Source organism: Colobus angolensis, unplaced genomic scaffold (assembly GCF_000951035.1).
Source record: "Colobus angolensis palliatus isolate OR3802 unplaced genomic scaffold, Cang.pa_1.0 Scaffold59, whole genome shotgun sequence".
NCBI classification, from domain to species: domain Eukaryota; kingdom Metazoa; phylum Chordata; class Mammalia; order Primates; family Cercopithecidae; genus Colobus; species Colobus angolensis.
This window is the reverse complement of record NW_012119487.1, coordinates 2,569,519-2,594,845: the sequence shown is the minus strand read 5'-3', so window position 1 is coordinate 2,594,845 and position 25,327 is coordinate 2,569,519. Positions and strand designations below refer to the sequence as shown.

The 25,327-nt window shown below is 38.8% G+C and overlaps 1 protein-coding gene across 6 annotated transcripts in view; it reads right to left on the bottom strand.

Moving 5' to 3' along the window:
- The window catches only part of DNM3 (dynamin 3), a 579,299-nt gene that overhangs the window by 360,987 nt on the left and 192,985 nt on the right, over positions 1-25,327 (bottom strand). For all 6 annotated transcript variants that reach the window (XM_011962308.1, XM_011962305.1, XM_011962306.1 and 3 more), the window contains exons 8-11: positions 23,181-23,316; positions 20,845-20,912; positions 17,048-17,186; positions 2,393-2,479 (exon numbers count right to left, since the gene is read on the bottom strand). In XM_011962308.1, coding sequence (XP_011817698.1) covers positions 2,393-2,479; positions 17,048-17,186; positions 20,845-20,912; positions 23,181-23,316 — 430 coding nt within the window. The remainder of the gene's footprint in view (positions 1-2,392; positions 2,480-17,047; positions 17,187-20,844; positions 20,913-23,180; positions 23,317-25,327) is intronic.

Genomic DNA, 25,327 nt, shown 5'->3' with positions numbered 1-25,327 from the left:
ACTGTAACTGAGTTGCAGATTGAAAACAATTTCCCTTGAAATCAGAAAAGGCAATTCTTCCTCGAATCTACCACGTGCCATAGCTCTTTGGGAACAATAACAAAAACAAAAACAACTAAAATTAATTAAGAACTAAGAACTAAGATAGATAGATACATATGTATATGTATATTATACTTTAAGTTCTAGGGTACCTGTGCACAATGTGCAGATTTGTTACATATGTACACATATGTATATTAAGACAGGGTCTTGCTCTGTCACCCAGGCTGGAGTGCAGTGGCGCAACCATGGCTCCCTGCAGCCTCAACTCCCGGGCTCACATGATTCTTCCACCTCAGCCTCTGAGTAGCTGTGACTACTGGTAGTGCAGGCCACCATGCCCAGCTAATTGTTTAATTTTTTGTAGAGACAGGGTTTCACCATGTTTCCCAGGCAGGTCTGGAACTCCTGACCTCAAGCAATCTGCCTGCTTGGCCTCCCAAAGTGCTGGGATTACAGGTGTGAGCCACAATGCCTGGTCTTGTATTTTGATTACTTCTTTCCATCCTCACAAAATGGCTGTGAGTTAACTACCACTATTGTCTCACTTTAAGATGAGAAAATTGAAGTGTAAAGATGTCAAATAACTTGTCACAAGTTACACAAAATGTTAACAACAGAGCTTGAATTCAAAATCAGGTAGTCTGAGCCCAGAGCCCACAATCTTAACAACACTGTGAAGTTTGAACATGCCATTTTACTAAAACAAAAACTCTGAAATATGAAGAAGCTAACAACTGACATAGATATGATTAGAAATATTTAAAATGGTTTAAATAATTATCCTATATTTTCTCCAATATTATTTTGACAGAGGATCCCAAAGAGTTAAGTAGGATTTATTATCATTTGAATATTATAGATGAAAGACACTAAATTAAAACAGTTAGCTTATTTACTTAAGGTCAGGAGTACAGCTGATTCTTAAGAATTTAAGTTTTCTCAGCCCAGGAGGGGCCAAGACATCGGACATTAGGGAGAACCTCTGGCCCTGGGGCTCCATATCTGGCTCTAGGCTTGACTTCACTGACTCAGGAGTTAATACTGATTTGTTCATCTCAACTGAAACACAAAGCCTGTTTTCTCCTCTTTTGGCTATTGCAGCTATTCAAGAGTGTGAAAGTTGATAAACAAGTGAAAACTACAAATAGTGATTAATTAACTTTCAAAACACAATGACAAAAAGTAGTGGCAATGAATCCACAGTTCAAGCAGAGTAAAGGTGGATACTGGAATCACTCACGAATGTCCCAACCTGCTAGGTCTCCATCCCGCAGTCCCCTTTCTCCTCCACCTGCTCCTCTTCCTGACGCACACTTTATGTGCTGTGTGTGCCTCTCTCTGTGGTTTGTTCCTCTCTCTTTTATTTTGTCTTCTTCCTTTTCCCCATTTCTCCCTCACCTCCTTCCCACTCATTTGAGAATCACAAAATCCGGTAATACTAACTTACACAGGCTTTCAGAGAGCATATAGACCAATATATTAATGCTGTACATGAGAAAACAACAGTCCAAAGAAGTGATTTACACAAGAACATGATGTTATTTTGTGGAGAGCACATGGCCTAAGTCCAGTGTTCTCTCCACAACATCACACATGCAGCTGTGTCATGGAATTCAAGGGTATGTAAAACCCTTTGTATTTCCTGTCATAATGTTTTTTAAGTAACTAAGAAAAATCCATTTAAACCTAAGATTTTTATTCTTTCCATGTAGTCCTTTACTTTTTTAAATGGATTATTCTCACTTGAAAATAATCTTTCCAAATCACAGAGCTAGGATTAGAAAACAATTTCAGGGTCACTCCTTACAAACCACATACATTCATAAAATAGAAATGTTTAAAAGAGTAGTTCTCAATTTTTCTTTTCAATCATAGGTTGTATGGATAAGCTGATGAAAAGCTAGGTCCACTGTCTCCTTAGAAAACAATAAAAACACTGAGCATTTTGCATAATGTTTTAGGAGTTTGTGAATCTTCTGGAGCCCATCTGTGGGCCCATTAAAAGTTAAGAACTCCTGTCTTAAAGAGAAAATGTGGTATGTTTCTGGATTAGTGGTTTTCAAAGTAGGATGTATGCATGATCCATGGAGTGTTGAGAAAAAAAAATAACGAAACTCCTGTTACTGCTTTTGCATCTCATTCTTCTGAATGAAGTCTTTTTATTTGCTCATATTTTTAACATAAATAAGATATGAATATAGTATGTGTATAATTCATAAATAAGTAGAAATAAATGTAGTTGTGTTCCACTAATTTTTTTTCTTTTAAGCAACAGGCTGACTGTTGGGAACTACCAGACAACCTTGCAGAGACCTTCGACTTCCCACCAGGGAAGACCTCTCCTTACCTGGTCCTTTGTCTTCCCTTCTCGCTCACGAATGTGGTTAGCAACAATCCTTTCTGTTTCCTCGCAGAGCTTGGGGAAGTTTGCCAGCTGTCAAGAAAAGCAGATCTGAGTATGAATACTCAAAAAGTTACACTACCAAAAGAGAAGCAGAGATAAATTATGTATTTTACAGAAGATGCTCATTGCTGTTCTGGAAGCCAAAATGAAATATCATCAACTTCTACAGAAGAGTGTCAAGGTGATGGGAGAGGCTTCACAAACTATCACCTTGTTATGTTGAGGAAACACTTCAAAACCAGTGCAGCAATTCCCTAGGAAGAAAGCAGAACCCTGGATACCATCTAGCACTGTGCTCCTGCCGAGTTGGTACTTAATAAAATTCAAAGATGAAGAAGTCAGAAAACAGGACAAAGAAAAGGATAAAGACTAACATTTTATATAGTGCCTACCATGCACCAGGAGCTAAGGACTTCATGAATTACCACCTTCAATATTCACAGCAATCAGAAAAGACAGATATAATTATTAACCTCATTTATTTATTTTATTTTATTTTATTTTTTTCCGAGACAGAGTTTCGCTCTTGTCACCCAGGCTAGAGTGCAGCTCACTGCAACCTCCACCTCCTGTCTCAAGCGATTCTCCTGTCTCAGCCTCCTGAGTAGCTGGGATTATAGGCACATGCCACCAAGCTCAGCTAATTTTTGTATTTTTAGTAAAGACGGGGTTTCACCATGTTGGTCAGGCTGGTCTCTAACTTCTGACCTCAGGTGATCCACCTGCCTTGGCCTCCTAAAGTGCTGGGATTACAGGCGTGAACCACCATGCCCGGCCAATCCCATTTAATAGAGGAGAAAAGTGAAGCACCGAGAGGTTAAGTAACTCATGCCCATGACTAAACAGCTCAAAAATGGTGGATTCAGGATTCCAACCTAAGTCCTAGGACTCCAGAGCCCATGGTCGTGTCCATTACTCTTCAAGGATGATTCATCCCATGAAGAACAGAGAGACTCCTTTAACTTTTTAAATTCTCCCCATAGAAAACAGATATGTATACGTACATTTTTTCGCAAAACTATGGAAATTGTGTATGTTAATCACTTAACCCCATCTAAGTTATGCAGGTAATTGTTCAAAAAATAGTTTGTAAAAGTGAATAGATTAATTACAGTTGTTTTCAATATAAGGAAGAAAGAGAATGGGATGCTATGAAAATGTTTAAGGAACCCTAATCCAGAAGGAAGACTTAGACAGGCAAAGGTGTGTGAGAATGGCCATGGAGAAGATGAAGTTTGTCAGGAACAGGAACATGTGTGAAGGCGAGGTAGAAGTGCAGGCAATTAGCGGTGATAAAAGTAAAAGAAAGTCAGTGCAGAAATTGAGGAGTATGATCCTGAGACAAAGCTAGAAAAGTAGAGAGGGGCCACATCAAGCAGATCCTTGCAATGCTGTTAAGAATTTAGGCTACTGAAGCAATTCAGATGCAATGGAAATAATGGTGGCTTCTACTGGGATGACAGCCATGGAAATGGAGAAAAGTGGGCACATTCATGACATGCCAGGCAAAATATTAATTCCAATTTTTAAAGGACTTGCAAATTAAAGGAGATTACTAGATAGCTCAATAAAATAGGTAAAGAATATTATTCAATTCATAAAAAAGTAAGAGTCAATAAGCAGAAGGAAAAACAAACTGTAAAGTGATCTAATGCAAAGAAAAGCAATAACTACTATGTTGGCAAATTGCTATGATTTTTTTTATAAGACTTACTACAGGTGAAGGTATACTGAGATTAGCACAATTTAAACTTGCTGAGGGGTATCAACAAGAGAAATCTTTTTGGAAAGCAATTTAGCATTACATATCACAAGTCTTGCATGCGTGCACACACACACAGATGGAGAAAGAGACAGAGATCTCAACCTAATAACCTCAGAGAATTCTGAATTACAATGATAAGGACATTCATCGCAGCATTAGTTGGAAAAGCAACAATAAGATAAACAAAAAACTATAAACTACCTAGTAAGCGATGACGTTAAATAAATGAAGGTAGATCCACTTATGTGATGTAATGTAACCATTTTGAATCACACTTTTAATAATAGCTAGGCCGGGCGCGGTGGCTCAAGCCTGTAATCCCAGCACTTTGGGAGGCCAAGACGGGCGGATCACGAGGTCAGGAGATCGAGACCATCCTGGCTAACACGGTGAAACCCCGTCTCTACTAAAAAATACAAAAAACTAGCCGGGCGAGGTGGCGGGCGCCTGTAGTCCCAGCTACACGGGAGGCTGAGGCAGGAGAATGGCAGGAACCCAGGAGGCGGAGCTTGCAGTGAGCTGAGATCTGGCCACTGCACTCCAGCCTGGGCAACAGAGCGAGACTCCGTCTCAAAAAAAAATAATAATAATAATAGCTAATGACATGGTAAGGTATTTACAACACTAAGCGAAGAAAAGTAGGCTACTAAATATATAATGTGATTATGCACAAGCATAGTGTTTTGGTTTGGATATTTCTTCCCTCCAAATTCATGTTAAAATTCAATCCCCAATGTGGCTACATTGACCAGTCGGGCTTTTAAGAGGTGATTGGGTCATGAAGGTTCTGCCATCATGAGTGGATTAATCCATTCATGGATTAATGGATTAATACGTTATCATGGGAGTGGGACTGGTAGCTTTATAAGAAGAGGACTAGCAACCTGAGCTAGCATGCTACCACACTCAGTGCCCTTACAATATGATTGATACCCTGTACCACCTTGGGACTCTGCACAGAGTCCCCACCTTACCAGAGGCAGACCCTCAACGCTGGACTCCTCAGCTTCCATAACTGTAAGAAATAAATTCCTTTTCTGTATAAATTCCTTTTCTGTATAAAGAAATAAATCCCTTTTCTGTATACCCAGTTTCAGGTATTCTGTTACAAACAACAGAAAATGAACTAAGACACTTCCACACACACATGCACACACACACAGAGTCACACACCACCATATACCCTTGATATTTTTCAAGGATATAGCCCAATCTTACAAATACCATCATTCTTGAGTAATATGGTAGCATATAATATTTCTCCAAACTTGTAAGGACTTGGATCAAGGCCTCCCTGAAATGTGGCTTCTGTATGTCACTTGGGGTCACTGTGCACATTACCTTTATAGCATGCACAACATATATTAGTGTCTTAGCAAGATAACAAACTACAATACTTCGTGGAACCATCATAATCACAAGATCTCATATATGTTAAATCTTCCGTTGCTGCAAGTCTACTCTCTCTGCATAGAAAAAGATTTGCACGATACTAAAAAGTGTTAATAGCAATAATTCTTTGAATAATGCATAATTTTATTTATCTACATTTTCCAAATATTTCTACAGTGGATATAGATTATGTTCATAACATCATAAAAGCATAGAAACCTGACTGCTTTGGTTACCTCAAAAATCATCACCAGTGTCTCTATGAGGTCCTCAATCTCTCATCCCCTTACTGGCTCTTATCTGAATCCTGAGATGTATGCTCACCTGGGGGCTTATTTCATGAATTATCGCAAGATACAAATGGAGCTCATACTTCTCATTTTGGAAACATTCTCCAGAAAAAGCTCTATTTTACCAGAACCCCTCTTGACTCTCTGAAAGTCCTGCAAGTTACTTTTTGCAAGGCTTATAAAAGCCTTCAGAGTGGAAGAGATGGCTGATCAATTCCAGTCCTTCTTGACTAGTGCAAACCTGATGTATCTGACACCAACCATTAGCTTGCCCTAGGCCACCAAGACAATCAATTCCCCTGCACTCAGACAGCCTCCCAAGCTATTCAATGACAGTCACACTATTATAGAATCACTTTGCCTCAGAGAAGTAACTACGCAAGCAATTGAGGTCTACCAAGGAAGACTGGGATGCCTTTAACAACATTTAGAAAACAGATTACAACAGAAAGTTATTTTTAAAACCATCAAATAGTGGCAATATAAATATTTATTCAGAAACTAAACACTTGATAGCTGAAGGACCCCAGGCCAGTACATGGCCATCATTAAGTCAGGGAAAGGCCAAAATGACAAGAATATCCCATGAAGTAGAGACATCTAAGAATGCCTCCAATCTACTGGCCTTGGCAGGAGGATTGATCTGTGTGCATGCGTGTATCTCCTGATCTTTCCAAGCTTACTGCCCATGGGCTCAATTCTATCAGAAAAGGAATCTGTAAGAGCCACATTTTGTACCTACAATTGAGACAACTGGAAGTCAATAAGCCTAAATTCTAAGCAGAACAAAAGAAAAAGAGAACACACTAAAAGAACTACCATTATGGAGACAAAGGAGGAAAAACCTTGAAGAGACACTAAGCAATGTAAGATTTAGGCATCACTGAATGGCATTAACGAAACAACTGGTTTGGTTACTAGGTGGTTGATATTGAACTGATTGTGGGAGTATAAGAGTCCAAATCTTGGTTTTAACTGCTGGCTTTCAAATATAAAATATATAAATATATATAAATAGTCTCAATTCTTCTTATATATAAATAGTCCCAAATATATAAATAGTCCCAATTCTTAAGATACATACATAGAGAGGTTTAAAAAAAAAAAAGTCCTACTGACGTTTAAAATGATTTCTGATTAGGCTTTCTACCACTCATTTCATTATCTCATTTAATCTTACAATGAGATTATTTCATGATCTCATTCAAACTGTGCCCTGCTCAGTTTGCATCCCCCTTTACTTAGCTTTAAAACATACTTAACTTTGATTGCTCAATTCAATCCCTCACCTCTCTTCTATGTCTCTTATTTAATGTGTAATCACCATTTCTTCAATCATTTATACCATTACAATTGTCAATCATTTTTGCACTTTTTTAATTTGAATGTCAAATTAAAAGCCTACAGTTGTAAGAATACGGGAGTTATTATTTGTCAAAGTAATCAGAATATTAACTATGTATGCCCAAATAATATTGATGTGGAAGATGTCATCTTTAGGCCTTTATTCCTCTAATGATTAATTAAATAACCTATAAATTGGTTTATAGAGAGTCAAGGGATTAAGGATTTGCTATTCGTTATAATAACTACATTCCTAAATTTATGTCACATCAGTCATTCATTGTGCAACTGCTACAGTCCAGCTCCATGCTCAGTTTATGTCATAACACCTGATATTAGAAACCACATAGTCTTGAGTGGCAGGTTGCCTGTACAGATAAATAGTCATATAAGAGAAATATTTTTTAAAAACCAAGGGGAAATATGAAGAAATAAATACATAAACCAGGTATGAGAGGTCCTCTGAGGATCTGATGCTTACATTATAATAGTGAAACTTGTAGTCAAAGCTATACATTTATTATACAGCAAATTAGTTCTAAATAGCTTATTATTCAACTTGCATTGAATATCCTCTTTTTTTCTAAGACAGAGTCTCACTCTGTTGCCCAGGCTGGAGTGCAGTGACACATCTTGGCTCACTGCAACCTCCACCTCCTGGGTTCAAGCAATGCTCCTTTCTCAGCCTCCCGAATAGTTGGAACTATAGGCGCCCACCATCACGTCTGGCCTGCGTTGAGTATTCTTAAATAATAAAGAAGATTCAATGGAGAAACAACACAATATACATGACTTTAGGAATCAAAACCTTCAACATTTAATTCAAGGAGAATATTTTAATTATACATGTTCTGAGAGAAAGCAGGAAAACATGTTTTAATAAGGTCCAATGTTATAAGTGTTATTTAGGGTAGTGATTAATTATTTTGGTGGAACCTCAATATAAAAATTTAATTTCAGTATGGATCACATTTTCCTAGAGAAAAAAAAAAACACTTGGAAGACATTTCTATCCAACAAAACAAAAATTATACACTTCCAAAATGTATTAACAGTTTATCAGATCATAAGATCTATGCTATGCTAGTACATTTTTCTTGAAATGGTCAAGAGACCAGGCAAGATTTCTGTATCTTCAAGAGGAACAAGTTTGATGCCTCCAGCAAAAACTGGAGTTATTAGGTAACCGTCTGTTCATAATTCCATACCAAACCTCACTAAGAAAATAAAGTCAGAACAAAATTTCTTCTATAGTTATCACTTGACTTGATTGGTTTGGCTGACCTAAAGATAAGGGTTTTTATGAAAAAGCTATAAAACTTTAAATGCTGGCTGCTTGCTACAAGCCAAATAGAAATAATGAATTTTAGCACTCATAAAAGCATTCAATTTTTTAATTTCATTTTCTGTGAATTAACCACCCACCCAACACAACAAAATCCCTAGCCATCCTTTGTTTTTGTATATCATAGTGTGGATTTATTCAGGATATGAGAAGACACTCATCTGCGCACAACACATTTGCTATGAAAAAAAATTTTTTAAACAGATGTATTTGTAGAAAAATTTACAAAGGTGATTGAAGATGAGAAGCAATTCTAATATAAAGAGATCAAGAAATAGTGACTGTTTTCTAAGTTGCACAGGGGTTAATGGGAAAGTTCCTTATGGGGTGTTCTACACTGGCATATGAGTGGCATATGAGAAGTCAAGGAAGGTCAAAGTGAAGTTGGCAGGAAGGAGAAAGGAGTGCCAGATCCCAACTAGGCAGACTGGGACCAAGTGGGCTAGTGTTAGGCCTCCTTCTCCAGGTGGGCAAATACTTAATCTAGAAACCTCAAATATTTTCCACAAAAAGCAGGAGAAGTGGTGAGGTATAAGATGGAAAAACTTTTAAACAGAGAAATGAAGAGAACTCTAGTGTTATTTATGAAATGCTAAGGAATAAAAACAAAAAAGTCCTCACCTAAGAAACAAGGAGAGTAGAAAAACAAAAACAAAATAAAAAGTCCAACCTTGAGTGAATAAAACTGGGTGCCGCAGAGTAGTCAAAAGAGCCTATTACTTAAGTAATTCAGAAAATATCCAAAAAGGAAGTCAGGGTGGGTTGACATGGTGGCAAAATAACACCTGAAGATCATAATCAGATTTTCATCTCTCTCTTCCCAAGTTTATCTCTGATAGACACATTAATGAGCAGTTAAAATGGAAAAAAAAAAAAACAAACTTCAAAACAGAAAGTGGGAGAAAAATCAGGGACCATGGTAAATTATAAATTAAGAACCGATTATAAAGATTACAAATCCTTTAATGAGTTTTAAGATTAAAAGATGAGATTCTATCACATTAAAACTGAGTCCCAAGACTGAATTTCCTATAATACCCAACAAAAGTTTCAGACTTTAATAACCTGTCTGATTTGAAGCCTGGGCACCAAAGCCAATTACATTAGGCATGTATTACATGCAAAGCACAGCACAGAGTTTGACTGGATGGCAACCATTAAAAGGTGAAATGCAAGTATTTTCATACAGCATAAAAACCACAGCACATCTATATAAACCTAAAAGAAAGTCCTAAATAGTGTGATGCTTTGAAGCCATTTTCCTTCATCCTACTTCAGACAAATTGACCGTCACCTAATGAATCAATGAGATATAATTCATTTTTTTAATTATTCATTCAATAATTATTGTTGAAAATCAGGCTGTTTTAGGTGTGACAAACAGAGCAATGAGCTTAATAAGCCAAGTTCTTATTCTCATGGAACTTGTATTCTCAAGGCCCCTTAATTATCTTACGACAACAACAACAGACATAAATAATATAATTAATATATTAATAGTAATATATACTGCAAAGAAAAATAAAGTTTGGTAAGTAGATGAACAATGGCGTGTGTGTGTGTGTGTGTGTGTGTGTGTGTGTGTGTGTGTGTGTGTGTGTGTTTGGGGGAGGGCTATGCAACTGTAAACAGAAAAGTCAGAGAAAGACTCTGCTTTATGGGTTATCTGAATAGCAGAGACCTGAAAGAAGCAATGGTTTTATCTTGGGGCAGATCATTTCCCACATTAAGAATGAGAAGTGCAAAGGCTCTACAGTCATGTTTCCTTGGCCTGCTAAATAAACAAGGAATCCAGTGCAGCTGGAGAGGACCGAGAGGAGGAGAGAAAGGGGAGGAGATGAGTTTAGATATGAAAAGCTGGGGGCAAGACTGTGTAGGGCCTTGGAAGCCATGGTAAGGACTTGGATTCACTTGTTTAGTTATGTGTATTCAGAGCTAGATATTTACCTAATAAGCCACAAGATTAAGCATTTCTTCTAACAGCACTTCTTAATGGAAAATCTTTCCCTTTCCTTCCTTTTTTTTATTTTTTTTCTTTTTTGGAAATGAAGTCTCACTGTTGTCGCCTGGGCTGGAGTGCAATGGTACGATCTCGACTCACTGCAACCTCCGCCTCCTGGGTTCCAGCAATTCTCCTGCCTCAGCCTCCTGAGTAGCTGAGCCTATAGGCACCCCCTACCACGCTCAGCTAATTTTTGTATTTTTAGTAGAGATGGGGTGTTACCACGTTGGCCAGGCTTGTCTCAAACTCCTGACCTCAGGTGATCCACCTGCCTCGACCTCCCAAAGTGCTGAGATTATAGGCGTGAGCCACCACGCCTGGCCCTTTCCCTGTACTTCCAATAACTCCCTAAGGTATCTTTTTTTTTCTCCCCTTGCAAAATTTTTTTTTTCTAAACAGGAAAAAAATCAATTAATTAGTATGATAATGATCCAAGAATGTGGTTTCCCAAGAGGCCAGTAAATGGCACAGTTGCTAAACTGTGGTTAAAAAAAACCAAGATGTTCCTCTCAGTGCTTCCTGAAAAGACCTTCAGCACCCTGTGGTGATGCACTGGAGAAGAGGAGGTAAGGAAAAGCAGCTGAAAAGAGATGCCCACCAAAATAATTTCAAAGTTGAGATGTCCCTGGCATGAAGCCAAACAGCTCATAAAGCTCTAATGTTCCTGTCTTATCCTCCAGTGCCCCAGAGACAACAGTGAGAAAATATCGGGGAAGAAATGCATTCCCCCAGGTTAGGAGTCTAGCTTTGTGTTTTGTTGTTTGAACACACATAAATCCCATATGTTCTTCACTGATGTTTATTTAATGCAGCTGAAGAAAAAAAATTTAAGGTTTTTATACATGAGGCATCACATGAGGAGTTGTAAATGAAAACTGTATTTTATGTTTATATATGTATATATGCTATAACAGAAATATATATATATAATTACAATATAGCTGGAATTACTTATTTTCACATTGCCTGGGGCAGTCTTTGTTTACTCCTATTACTCCAGTGAAAGTATTCATAGCATCCCCTTTAAGTCTCAAAAATGTCCTGTACTGAACAATAAATTACATAGTCACCTTATCTATGGCTCATGTTCAAAAGGAGGCAAGTAATAAACTCCCAGCAGACTCAACTCTAATTAGGATTATTTTGCTTTGCAAAATATTTTAATTAGAACAGTTTTTAAATAAAAGATATTGAAAGTATACCTAATAAGGCCAAAAATGAAAAACATCAAAATGCAGCATAAGGAAAAGGATAAATGTTTGAAAGAAAATCTGCCTAAATTTTATCATCTTAAAATGAATGGCTAAAATACTCTTTTCAAACCAAGTACATATATTTTTGACGACTGGATAACTTTAGAACATCTAAATTGTTAGTAAATATTTATAAAATGCCTATATGTGGAGTTGGTCACTGTGTTACAGGCTAGTTAGATAAGATAAAAAACACAGTGCCTTTTATTCAAAGGAGCTTATAATCAACAAGAGGAGATATGTAAACAAATAAATACAAACAAATCACAAGGCAGTACCATAAATGCTATGATATAAATACACATAGGGTATCAACAGAAGCTCTAAAAACGGAGCTGGGAAAGAGAGCAGGAAGGGACTCACAGAGGCTCTTTGGGAAGATTTTAAGGAAAATAGAATGATTGAACTGGCTCCCTAAAAATGAGAGGGAATGGCAGGTAAACACAGGAGGGAAAGTGAGACATTCTAGACAAAAGGAATCACTTATGCAAACAGCAAAGGCATGAAAACTCTTTGAGGATAGTGCAAATCATCTAGAATGGCTGAAGCAAGCAGTGGGACCAAAGATATAGCTGGAGAAGTATTCAGAGATCAGATGGGGAAGCTAAATACAACCCTAAATGATCTGAACTTTATTCTCAAGGCTCTGAGGAGTCATTGAATAATTTTGAGGATATAGGCAAAAGGTATATCTGTATTTTAGAAAAATCACTTTGCAAGCAATGGCAAAGATGAATTTGAGGGTGACCAGGCTAGAATTAAATCAGTTAGGGGGCCACTGGAGTAATTCAGGCTTAAAAGTAATGCTCAGTGCTTTAAGTAAGAAAAGAGAATAGTTGCAGTCATCTGTAGACAGTTCCCTTAAAGAGGCTTGAGCTAGAAGTACAGATTTGGGAATCAGCAATATTTTAAGTGGTAGTTGAACTATCACAGACATGATCTGTCAAGGAGAAAATATAGTAAGAAGAGAACAAAACCAAGAGTAACCTCTGTGGGATCCCAGTGTTTAGAGGCAAGCAAAAATGGACGAATGCTCAAAGGATGTGGAGAAGGAAAAAGAGAAAGAGGGAAGACAGCCCATGAGAGAGGAGTGCCAGCTTTATAAAGAGAGTGGAATATAGTCTCAGGAATAAGAGCGTCCATTAGGCTTGGCAATCAGGATTCTCACTGATATTTGCAATAATTAACTCTATAGAATAGTGGGGTAGAAGCCAAATTTCAGTTGAGGAATTAACTGGAGATGAGACAACAAAGACGCAAAGCATAAATTACTTTTTTCCCAAGAAGGCTGACCATGAGAGGAGAAAAGTAGGGCAGCAGATGAGTCTTTGTCACTGTTTCTTTTTAAATTCGGACAGACATAGATATATTTATAAGCTGATTTTTAAAAATGTGATGGTGAAGATGATGATTCAGGAAATAAAAGGCTAAAAAGAGTATATCCTCAAAGGAAGTGAGAGTACAGATAGGAAACCATCCCCTATCCCCTTGGTCAGGAATAGTATCTCAACAGAGAGGATAAGAAGGGGGTGTGGCTGTGAATACAGGTAAGTTTGAGGGACAGAAGACAAGAATCAATGTTTCATAGTGCCATTCATGGCCCCTATTTTCTCTGTGAAATCTTCATTGAAAGTGAGGATGAAAGTGATGAGTCAGGTGGCTTGAAGAGAGTGCTAAAAGTTTAACATCATTATCATGGAGAACACAGGAGGTTGCTAATTACTAAGATACTGAAGCACTACTGGGCAGCAGTTGAAATTGGACTAAGAGGAAGACCATGAATATATTGTGGCACCAATTCACACAAACAGACAAATATCTCCAAGCTCTTCAGAAGCCTGTGGGGAAAGGAAAATAAAGACAAGCGGTAAATTTTAGCAGTCCTGGAGTTTCAACAGGTGGCCAAGTTAATCCAAGTGGAACTGAAGTAATAGATAAGAAAACTAATGATGGATGTACATTTGCTCACCCGTACACCTTATGGGCTCTAAGGTTTAATGCTGGAAGGAGAAATAACAGGAGGCTCCCACTTTAGTAGCAAGGCCCAGACACATTTTCCAACCTAGACATGTCAGCAGTGAAGTGGACACTAAATTTCAAACCTTCAAAATAGAGCTTTTCCATTAATTTCCCAATTGGCTTAAAATCTAAAGAGGATGAAGGGGGTGATCAGCATTCTGCAGGCCCTTTAAGGTTTACAATTTCCTAGTAAAACATTTTTTGATGACAACAAGAGCCATAAGTCATGAAACGATGATGCTAGCTCAGACTGAATGGAGAGCAAAGATTTCAAGGAAAAGTTGCTTTTAGGCATTGGACATGATATCTGCATGGACATTGAACACTTCCAAGTTGAAGGTGAACTGGGGATGGAGAGGAAAAATGTAAGCCAGGTTCTAAAGATCCTGATGAATGCAAGGGAGTGACCTGGAACTTGGTGGTGACAGTGAATATAAGGAACAGGTACAGCTGGCACCACCTGGGCCTTAATGGAAGGCTATGAGAAAGTGAAGGAATAATCTTTGGAAGCCACAAAAGGAGAAGTGGGCAAATGTCATACCCAATAAAGGCCCTCAGATTTTTCCAATTTGGGCTAGAATAAATATCCTTCACTGAAGAAAGCTAAAGGGTAAACAGTAACCTCAGGGGAAAGGCTAGATTTTATGTTTATCTAAGGCAAACTATAAAATGTTTTGAGAAGATAGTAAAAATATATAGAAGACCAATCCAAGGAGCATAATGGAAAGGGTGGAGAGCAAGAATAGAAGCCAAAAAGTGTCTGGGAACAAGCTGTCTCATCCCATGCCATCAGAACTGACTGTTGGCTTTCCAATAGGTCGGATAAAATGGAAAATGATAAAAAAAAAAAAAGGATTCATGCATACCATAAACACTTTATATAACTTAAAACATAAATGTCCACACATGTGCCAATCTTTTGATGTAAGGCCAAGGTCTGTTCTCTGCATATGGATCTGCTGATTGGAGTTATGCATCTTCTGTCTTACATAAACCACATCCTTCATCTATGATTTCCAGTTTTGCTTTCTTTACAGTGGAGGGAGAACCTGAAGATACTTGTGAAATAATTTGAACGCCAAACCTATCCAGATTTTTATAATCCCTCCTCACATACACACACATTTTTTTGCCATTATCCTGCCTACACCTAGTCAATAGCAAAGCTTTTGCAGCTAACATTTATCAAGTCTTCTCACAGCATTCAGTTTAGTTTTCATAGAAACAAAACTTAAAGTCTTTTTTGCATTGGATCAGTTTAATTACTCTGTTTATTCAAAGTATATTATTCAAATAAGTGCGACTGGCTAAATGGGTTTGGGAACAAACGCAGCACAACTGTCCCTTGTAAAGAAGAGAGGTTAATTGGTAGGAGTAAGAGACATGGACAACCTAAAGAGAAGCCTCTGGCTAAACACATCTGTGTGCTGAGAGTGGCAATCCTTAGGGTTAGTAGGAAACTCAGTATCAGTTAATCTTGAAAGTCAGCAAAGAGATCAATTAAGAGAGCTTTAAATGTACAAGGGACACGATAGGTTGCATTTTGAAGAGTAGGTGAGGGTAGCAGGGATGAGAACTGTTAGCAACTGACTTCAGCTTTCCAAGAGGTGAGCCGGTAGAAAGATTGATTTTTTTCAACTCCATGTGCATTCTTCTTTCTGTCCCTTAGTCCCTTAACTCCTGTGGCTCTTCTTGTTTTGGAGAAGAAAAACCAGGAGTTTAGGAAATGAGGTGGAAGGAAGACCAGTAGGAGCTCTAGAAAAGGGGTGTGAAACTCCCAGTCACCTCTGGGTCCCAAGCTAGCTCTATTTACTGCTTTTCTTTCAGCCTTCATATCTAGGAATTCGGCCCACTTGCCTCTTCTCCTATGTACATCTGTTCTTTACCTGAGCCCTTGTGTCAGGTAAATGGGAACTAATATTCATATTCATTCTAATTCTCTGTCCCTCTCATTCTCTCTCTTTCTTCCCACTGGTTTTTCAGAAAGGTAACGCCTCGTAACCATCTATAAAGGGAAGGATAAAAAACTAACAAAAACAGAATTATCCATAGGTTGGAGAAATATTAAAAGCATGAGTGTTAACTGTCAGGGGGCTAGACCTACCCTACTGTAAACACCATCACTAATTCTATTTTTGTGTTTTTCAATACAAGATATTCCTTTCATGAACCGAGAAATTCAGCACATGTTCTCCATACTCCTCAGTGAGGAGTCCTCCTACTTGGGAAGTCTTACCCCAGGACTCTACAGTATAGGTTTAATAGATATTCAGGGTAGAGAATATCTATTAATATTTATGTTATTTATTAATATCTATTTATAAATATCTATTAATATTTATGCAGGCTGCAGGCTTTGGCACTGGATCCTCCCCACTCCTAGGCCCTCTTCCCTCCCCTCCTCACCACTTCTTAATTAGTTAACTTCTCTTCCTGCAACTGAATTCTATAGTACCTCTTTTGGAAAATCTTTTCAACACTTCCCTGCTGCTAAAATGGCAATTTATGGATCACCCACCATTCACTGAGCACTTAAACTATGGTTAATCAGTGTGTTAGGTGACCCATAGGTTTCAGGCATCATCTTGTTTAATCCTCACTAAAGTGGTATTACTATTATCATCACCATCCTCATTTGACAGATAAATTAACAAGACTAGAGAAGTTAAACCCAAGGTCACACAGAAAGTATCAGAGCCAGGATTTCAATCTAGGTCACTGAAACTCCAAGGCTGGATTCTTATCCACTACACTACACTGCCCCTTCCCAGAACACCCAGGCTCAGGTGGAATACATATTCGCAATTTGGAAGAATTTTCTTATTGATATACATACTATCAATGATTTCCTTCTCTAACAATTACCCTCATCCATGCACCACAGGAAAAATAAGCTCAGGGCATTTGCCTAATAGTTCGGAAATAATGTTTATTTGTTTAAGACAACAAGGGGAAAATCAGCCAAAGAAATATACTCTTTCTAAACCACCGTATTAGGAATGATAGAAGACGGTATGTCTGCCCTCCATGAAAGCAATTCCCACTCAGTATTTTCCACAACCTTCCCTGTAGGCAAACACACAACATCTATAACAAAGTGAGGGTCAGGGAAAGAGAATCACGCAATGAGATAGAGAACGTTGGTAAACCAAAGCCATGTACTGGAAAGTTAAATAATTCCAACTTACTTTTTTGGTACACTTCTTCACAGTGTTGATTAATTCTTGTATTACCAGATCCACACTCTTCAAAGAAGGCCCTTTCAACTTTACAATCTGTTTCTTGACTATCGCTTCAAATGCCATGTCTGGAGTAAACAATCCTGTCCTGAAGGTAAGAAAGAAAGCAGCCCATGAGATTTTTTAAATTGAGTAATATTCAAAAATCTTTTGAAAAATGTTTAAATTAACATCCTTTTTAAATTAAGCATGTAATAGACCAAGTTTAAAAGTTACATAGTGATTTGTTCCATCCACAGCACTGCTATAATAATATCTTTAATACTGCTAAACCATAATAAGTTCCAATCTATGGAAGATTAGTATTAGCTGGACACAGTGCCCAAAATGTTTATATGGCACATCATGTGACCCTTAACTAATATTTAACTGTAATTTGTCTTATCTCACTGTTTCACAGCAATAAAAAGAAATGCTACAATAGAAATGGTGTTCTCAGTTTAGATTTCTGTTTCTAAAAGATTCCAAAATCAATTCCTTTTCCTTTGTGGAACAGCCAGTGAGCTTCACTTTTTATACACTAAAATAGTAGATTATACAATTTATCCATTCCAGGGCAGCTATATTACTGTGAGCCTGACAGTTCCCACTCTGAGGTCCTGGGGTACTGGGAGAATAAGACAGTAAGGGGAGTTATGAATTAATTTTAATATTTCAAGATGCCTAAATTAAATAATGACTTTACAAAAATAACAAATGATAACCAAAATAACAAGTATCTTCCTTTGGGCTCTAATTAATTCGAATTGGTGTTTTAACAATGCTTCTCTCATGCTCAACAGGAACTCAGGAAAGCAGATATATACATGTGCGTGTGTATATGTGTTTCATAAAAAGTAAAAAATGATTACTCAAATTTAAACAAAACGTCAATAGAGAGAAGCTACAATAACAGGGGCCTTTGAACTCTGAGACTTGGCCATGACTGAAGGCTGGCAGGCTGCAGGCTTTGGCACTGGATCCTCCCCACTCCTAGGCCCTCTTCCCTCCCCTCCTCACCTCTTCTTAATTAGTTAACTTTTCTTCCTGGAACTGAATTCTATAGTACCTCTTTTGGAAATGTTTTCAACACTTCCTTTATACTATCTTGACTTGACGCTCCTTCTTATCATTTGCTTAGCACCCTATCCTCACCTGTATTTCTAACTGTAGTAATCATACTATATTATAATGGTAATTTCTCCGAACTAGGTACGAATCAAATTCAAACTGTTTAGTACAATATTAAAAGTTTTTCACTCTTTGACTATAATCTTTCTTCATAGTTACTTTTCTCCTCGCCTTTCGCATAACCTATGTTTTAGTCAATTTGCCTTTGCTTATATTGTATGTCTTTGCCTTTGTCTATGATGTTCATTTCACACTCTTCACAATTTTGGTCTATTCAAATCCCACCTGTGCTTTAAAGCCCAGATGCAAAGCAAGCACTTATAGTTCCAATCTTTCCCCAGTCCTGCTGCTGAGACCTTCCTTCTTGGAAGCCCGGCATTCTATTTCACATTGCAGGAAGCTGGGCACATGTTTTAGTCCCATCACTACACGGTAGGGAGTGTTGTTACCCTATTTATCTTGATTTGCCCCATAAGGACCGTCTCCCTCCCTTGCTCATAGTCAGCATTCAGTATTAACAAAACAATGAAGAAAAACAAAGCATCTCTTCCATCAAGTCCTTCATGGGCAAAGAGGGCTTTTACTACTCAAATAGCCAATGAAATCAAATGGGAAAAAAACTGTTAAACCAAGCATATTTAAAGACCTAAATAAGCATACCGTGAGTATGTCTTATGCTCAGGACATTGTGCATTTCTTATCATCTTACAGGCAAATTCATAATAACAACCAACAATCTCCTGTTGTCAGGCATATAAATCAGAAATCGACAATTCTGAATTATTGAGATTTTGCAGTTATATTTGACAAAAGCTGCATATGGTAATGAGTTTCACAAGTGAAGTAAAAATACTGTATTTGGCTGAGTTCAAGCACTGTATGATCCAAATAATGTAATTTGGTTCCACTGCATCTATCAGATAAACATGTTCAAATACCAGATCTGCCCAGCTAAAAAGTAAAACAGTTTCTACACCAAATGTATTCTGGATTTGGGGTAGAAGAAATAGAATAGGGAGCTTAGAAATCCTATCGATGATAAAACAAAAAACATTAGATTTGGTTATAGAGGTTTTCTCCTCTTCACTTTGTAAACTCATATCTGCCCATACTATTTGAGATTTGTGGAGCAGATTGTCTAAATTTTAAAACAATAAATAACTCAAGCATCATAACTCCTTTGTAAAATCACTCATCACATGCACGCTCAGTGTCAAGCTTTGCCTTCTCAGGGTCTGTTCCCAGCATAGTCTCAACTTGGCCCTTTGGCAGAGGCTGAGCCACAAACGACAACAGGCAGAGGCCACCTCCATATGAGGCAATCTATGTACTAGGCAACTTAAGTTTTATTTCCTTGAATTAAGGACACTACAATTCAACATATGCTTATTAAGTTATGTTTAGCCTTCTGTACATGAAATGAAGAAATAAGTATTTTAAAATCATTTGTTTTTATCATAGTTCTTTAAAGAAATTGTTATGAACTGAATGTTTGTGTTCCCCTAAAACTTCATATGTTGAAACCATACCCCTCAATGTGATGGTAGTAGGAGGTGGGGCCTTTGGGGGATAATTACATCATGAAGGCAGAACCCTCATGAATGAGATTAGTGCCCTTATATGAAGAGGCCAGAGAGCTAACTAGCTTTCTCTCTGCCACATGAGGACAGAATGAGAAGACAGCAATGTGCAGGCTGGAAAAGGGCTCTCACCAGAACCCAACTATGTTCACACCCTGACCTAGGATTTTCAAACTCCAGAACCGTGAGAAATAAATTTCTGTTGTTTATAAGCCACCTAGTCTTGGTCATTTGTTACAGCAGTCCAAACAGACTAAGATAGAAGGTAATTTAGAATAAACTCACTTTAAACAAGCAGAAATTCAGACACAAGTTCCACCCCACCCCCAACTCCACCCAGCTCAGGTCCCTCTGCTCTCCTGACCACATTCCTCAAGACAGTCCCAATGCATATGCATGATTCCTGGCTCCATGGATACATGTTGTGCCCTCTCACCTCTGTACCTTTGGTCATCCCACCCCTTCCACCAGAAAGCCCTTTCTTTTATCCTCCAGCCTCAACAACCTCCATTCCATCCTTCCATCCTCTCCTGTCTCATCACACTGCCACCCACTTCATATACATGCCCCCACACGTGCAAGCACACATGCACACACAACACCTCCTGGCCTGTTGAAATCATTCTCTCCACATGCCAGGATAAACTTGAAAGTAACTACCTCCATTCATCTTTCCCAATCTTGCTCCACAACATTAATCAGAATTAATCTGTCCCTTCTCCGGTGTAAGCAATGATTAATTATGAGCACGTCTGGCCTCCTTCATGAAAAACGAAGGCTCTGGAGAATGGGGTCTTGCTAATCTGCGAATCCCCTATTGTGCAGAGTACAGGCTGGAAGTGCAGAAGATGTTTTTGCTTTTTCACTTGGAAAAAACTGACTACAGCAATACAGGAAGTTACCATTAAACCCCAAAGCAGGATTTCCTGTTTCTGACTCCCACCTCTGTATTCTACCCTGTTCAATGATGAAAAGACAAGTTTCCTAGCTATTTATAAACATTAATTTTCTTTTGGTACCTTGAACAGATGACCCAAAAAAATGTGAATTACTTGCCTGATACCATGTATGTTTTTGATTGCATAGCTTATTTCTCTTCGCAGTTCTTTCTCATTGAACTCCATCTGCAGATGCAAAATGAGCCATGGTTATGACACTTAATTCCTTTGAATAATATTGTTGAACATTACAGAATGAGAATAACCTGACTTCGTTATTAATAAGTGGATACTCATGTCTTTCCTAATCTAAACCCAGATGGCCAAAACATCTGTTTATATAAAGTTCAAGGCAACACAGAACACTAGGGATTTTGGGGAGTTTAGGGGCAGTGGATTTTAACTCTATTATAGATATGGAGTGCTATGCATAAGGATGCCTTCTGGACATAAATCTAGCCATTCATTTGAAATGTACAATTCTTCATTCTTTTGCTAAATATGGTAAATTTGAAGGCACAGGAGAATGCATAAATGAGGGTATCACCTGATGTGCAGTAGCAGTACAGATGTCCTGAAATTAACAATGGCTGTCTTTTGTCCCTGGCCACTTAAACCATTTGAGTTAAAGACCTCTTTGTAAAAGAAAATTAGTGCTATTTTAAAAAGACAACACAGGATAGATTACTGTACAAATATTTCTCAGAAGCCCAAGGTACCATAAATCTACTTGAAAGTAGGATCAAAGTGTCACAGAGCTTAGACCTCGAAGGGGTGGCCAGAGAACACTGAGTTCAGCCCTGACTTCTGAGATTTGGCCTCTCCAGCTTCACTGTCTGTCTACTTCCCCCTCATACTTTATGTCCTAGAATGACAAATTGCTCTAGGTCTCTACACACAACCAACGGCTTCATAGTCCAGGGCCTTTATCATTCCTCTCCTGTCTGGATCACCCCCTGCTGTAACCTACCTCTTCCTGCTTAACTAGCTGCTCATCCTTCCAAACTCAGCTCAGAAGCCTGGCTCCCTCACACAGTTGAGCTGGGATTCATGTCTGTGGGCTGTGTTTCCATAGCACTTTGTGCTGAAGTTTATCACTTTACTTAGCACATTTGAATGAAACTATCTATTTACCCATTTGCCTCCCACATGAAGACATAAGCACTCGCCTCTCTGTTTGAGACAAGTAGCATGGTCCCTAAAACTACTCAACTGCCTATTGGGCATTTTACACTTTGCATGTCCAAAGCAGAACTCCTAATTCACTTCTCCATACAAACAGAGCTTTTCTTTCATTTCCCTCATCTGATGGGCACCACCACTCACTCAGCTGTGAAAGCCAAAACCTTGGAAGTCATCTAAAAACTTATCTTTCTTCCATTCCCCCATTTCAGTTGAAGCCCTAGCAACTTTATCTCCAAAACCCCAAAGCCACCCATCTCTCTCTATCCTTTCTTGCTGGAGCACTTTTACTGGAAAGCTAAAGAAGTTTAATTCTCAGCATTTCTCCGTTGCACCAGCCTCTTCCAAGACCCTGTGCCTGACTGTGTGTTTATAATTTCGTATTCTTCTTCAAGGGGACCTGCAAAATTGTAGAAGCTTCAGACCCCACAGAAAACGAATCCACCCTTTGTCTGACCCACTGGTCTTCTCACGTCTCTTGGCTCTTTACAATCCAGCAGGTATACTATTCTTCTAAAATCATCAACAAATCAACTCACATTACTGCTTAAAACCCTCCTGTAACTTCTCATTGTTCAGCATAAAGACTTTACCTCAACCTAGAAAGCCTTGTGTGAACTGGACACTTCCTCCCTCTCTGAATTCATTTCACACCCCTCTCCTTCATCAGCCACATCTCTTCTTCACCTGTCATACTTTAGTGCCTTATCCGAGGTTGCTACTTCCACCTTGAACAACCCCTTTCCCCCAGATCTTTACCCAGCTGACCTCTTCATGCCATTCTGGGCACAGTTTAAATGTCCCCTGCTCAGACAGAACTTGCCTGATTATTCCATTAAAAGTGGCTCATCCGGCCCCTTTCTCTTATATCACGTTACACAAAAACATTTGCAACTTTCTTATTTTGTCTGTTTGTTAATTTTCTGTCTTTCCCCACTAGACAAGCAAGGGCCTTCCCTGTCTTAATCACTGGCACCTAGAAATTTGGTGCATAGTATATGCTTAAGAAATATTTTTAAATTAATTAGACAACAAACATCATAGGAAACTCAATTAGTATTTGTGTTTGAAATGTAGTTAAAACTCATTAAATAAAATCAGAATCATCAGTAAGAACATATTTCTCTCCTGAATTTCTTTACCTGAATATGGAGGTTTTGTTCAAAGAACTATGTTAGTTCTATACCACTCACACAATATTTCATCAAGTTGTATAAAACAGAATACGGAAGTGAAGTGAAACTAAGGGAAAAAATAACGTTTGACACAAACCTTTACTATCTCAAAAGGAAAGCGTTCATGAAAAATACGATTGATTTTAGCACCACCTGAGAGTTCCAGGGTATCTACTTGATCCCCTGACCCTTCAATTCTCTTCTCAAAGTCCACAGCAAATTGCTGAACCATCCTGTAATTGTTAAAGAGAAATAGATTCAAGTCAAAGTTACAAGCCTTTGCACTCTTCATTTTCTTTTCCTATGATTATTCCTTAGAATCGTGTTCCAGGTACTCTTAGTGGCACCTACTGGCAGAGTTAACACTGCACTCTATGTAGCACTCACAGTGTGATTATATGAAATACACATCATTAAGATTTTAGACATTTAATTAGAATAAATATTTAAATATATTTGTCTTTCAATGCATTCTGTTCATTTGATTGCAGTCATAAAATGGTATTTAAAGAATACTTGATGGGGCCGGGTGCAGTGGCTCATGCCTATAATCCCAGCACTTTAGGAGACCGAGGTGGGTGGATCACCTGAGGTCAGGAGTTCAAGACAAACCAGGCTAACACAGTGAAAGCCCGTCTCTACTGAAAATACAAAACATTAGCTGGACGTGGTGCAGGTAGTCCCAGCTACTCGGGAAGCTGAGGCAGGAGAATGGCGTGAACCCGGGAGGCAGAGCTTGCAGTGAGCCGAGATGGCACCACTGCACTCCAGCCCGGGTGACAGAGCGAGACTCTGTCTCAAAAAAAAAAGAATACTTGAAATAGAGAGTTAATCAATTAAACCTTATGTAGAATAGTCAAATGGACCTGGACTCCCATGACATCATAGCCACCTAGTGTCCCAAATGCTCCAGCTCTATCACTCCCCCAATGTCACAGCCTCAGTCTCTCCTCACACTCATCCCTAGGTGATCTCAAGGTTGCCATAGCTTCAGGGCTTATTGAGAAATAGTTTCTCCACACCTTCCGCTTTAGCCCATAACTCTCAGAAGACAGTGGCCCATATGCTCAACTGTACTGGATGTTTATTTCCTCTTAGCTGCCTTGAACTCAACACAAACAACCTCTTAATGTCTTTCACTCCCAAACCTGCTGACCCTCCTGTATTCCCAAATCTCCCCTCATGGTGGATGACACCACCCACACCAGGCAGGGAAGACGGGGCATCCAGCGTACCTCCCTTTCCCTCACCCAACAGTTTCAGGGAGCCAACAGTTGTAGGTCATTTCTCCTCCATTACATTTCAGCTGCTTGAGCTTTTCCTCCTCAACCTGATGATACCGCCTTGGTTCAGCTCTCAGCAACACCTCCCGGCATCACTGAAGGCTCCTCTAGATGATCATCCTGCTTTTGGGTTTATCTTTGTCTAAATCAGACCTCACCCTATCAGAATAACACATATTTCTGACTCCTCTACAACTAGCTCTAGCCTTGTTTTTCAATGGATCCCCACAATTTGATAATACAATCAAAACTCTTTAGCCCATCTCCCAGAATTTCATGGTCTGGCCTTGGCTGCCTCTTCAGCCCCATCTCTTACCACTCATCCCACTCACCTTCCAGCCAACCATAAGGAAGTCATTGCAGTTCCCCAAATGCACCATGCCCCTGTGCTTTTACACTTGTTTTTCTTTCTGCTCAGAACACCATTCTCTCTGTCCCTTGCTGCTTTGCCTGACTAATTTTTACATGTTCTTTAAGACTCAGATCAAGCATTGGTTCTTCCCAGAAACTTTTCATGATCCATGACTCTATCCAGCACCACTCCTCATCGCCCCTCCTCTGCATCTTCAGCGTATTTCCTGCAGAGCACTTGGCACAGTACATTTACATTGCTACATCTATTAGTCACTCTCCTAAGGGCAAGGACTGTGTGTTTTCTTTACCTTTTCCTGCTCAACATAATTGGGAGATTTAATAAATATTTGTTCCATGAAAGAATGAATTACCTTACACTGGCTGCAAAGAAGAAAGAAGAAGAAAGAAGAAGGAGAAAGAGGAGGAGGAGGAGAAGGAGGAGGAGGAGAAGGAGGAGGATGAGAAGGAAGAGGAGGAGAAGGAGGAGGAGGAGGAGAAGGAGGAGGAGGAAGAAGGGGCGGGGGAATAAAAAAAAATTTCTTCCTCCTCTTACATAAAAGAAGTCTGGAGGGAGGTAGTACAGATCTTGTGTGGAGACTCCATAGTC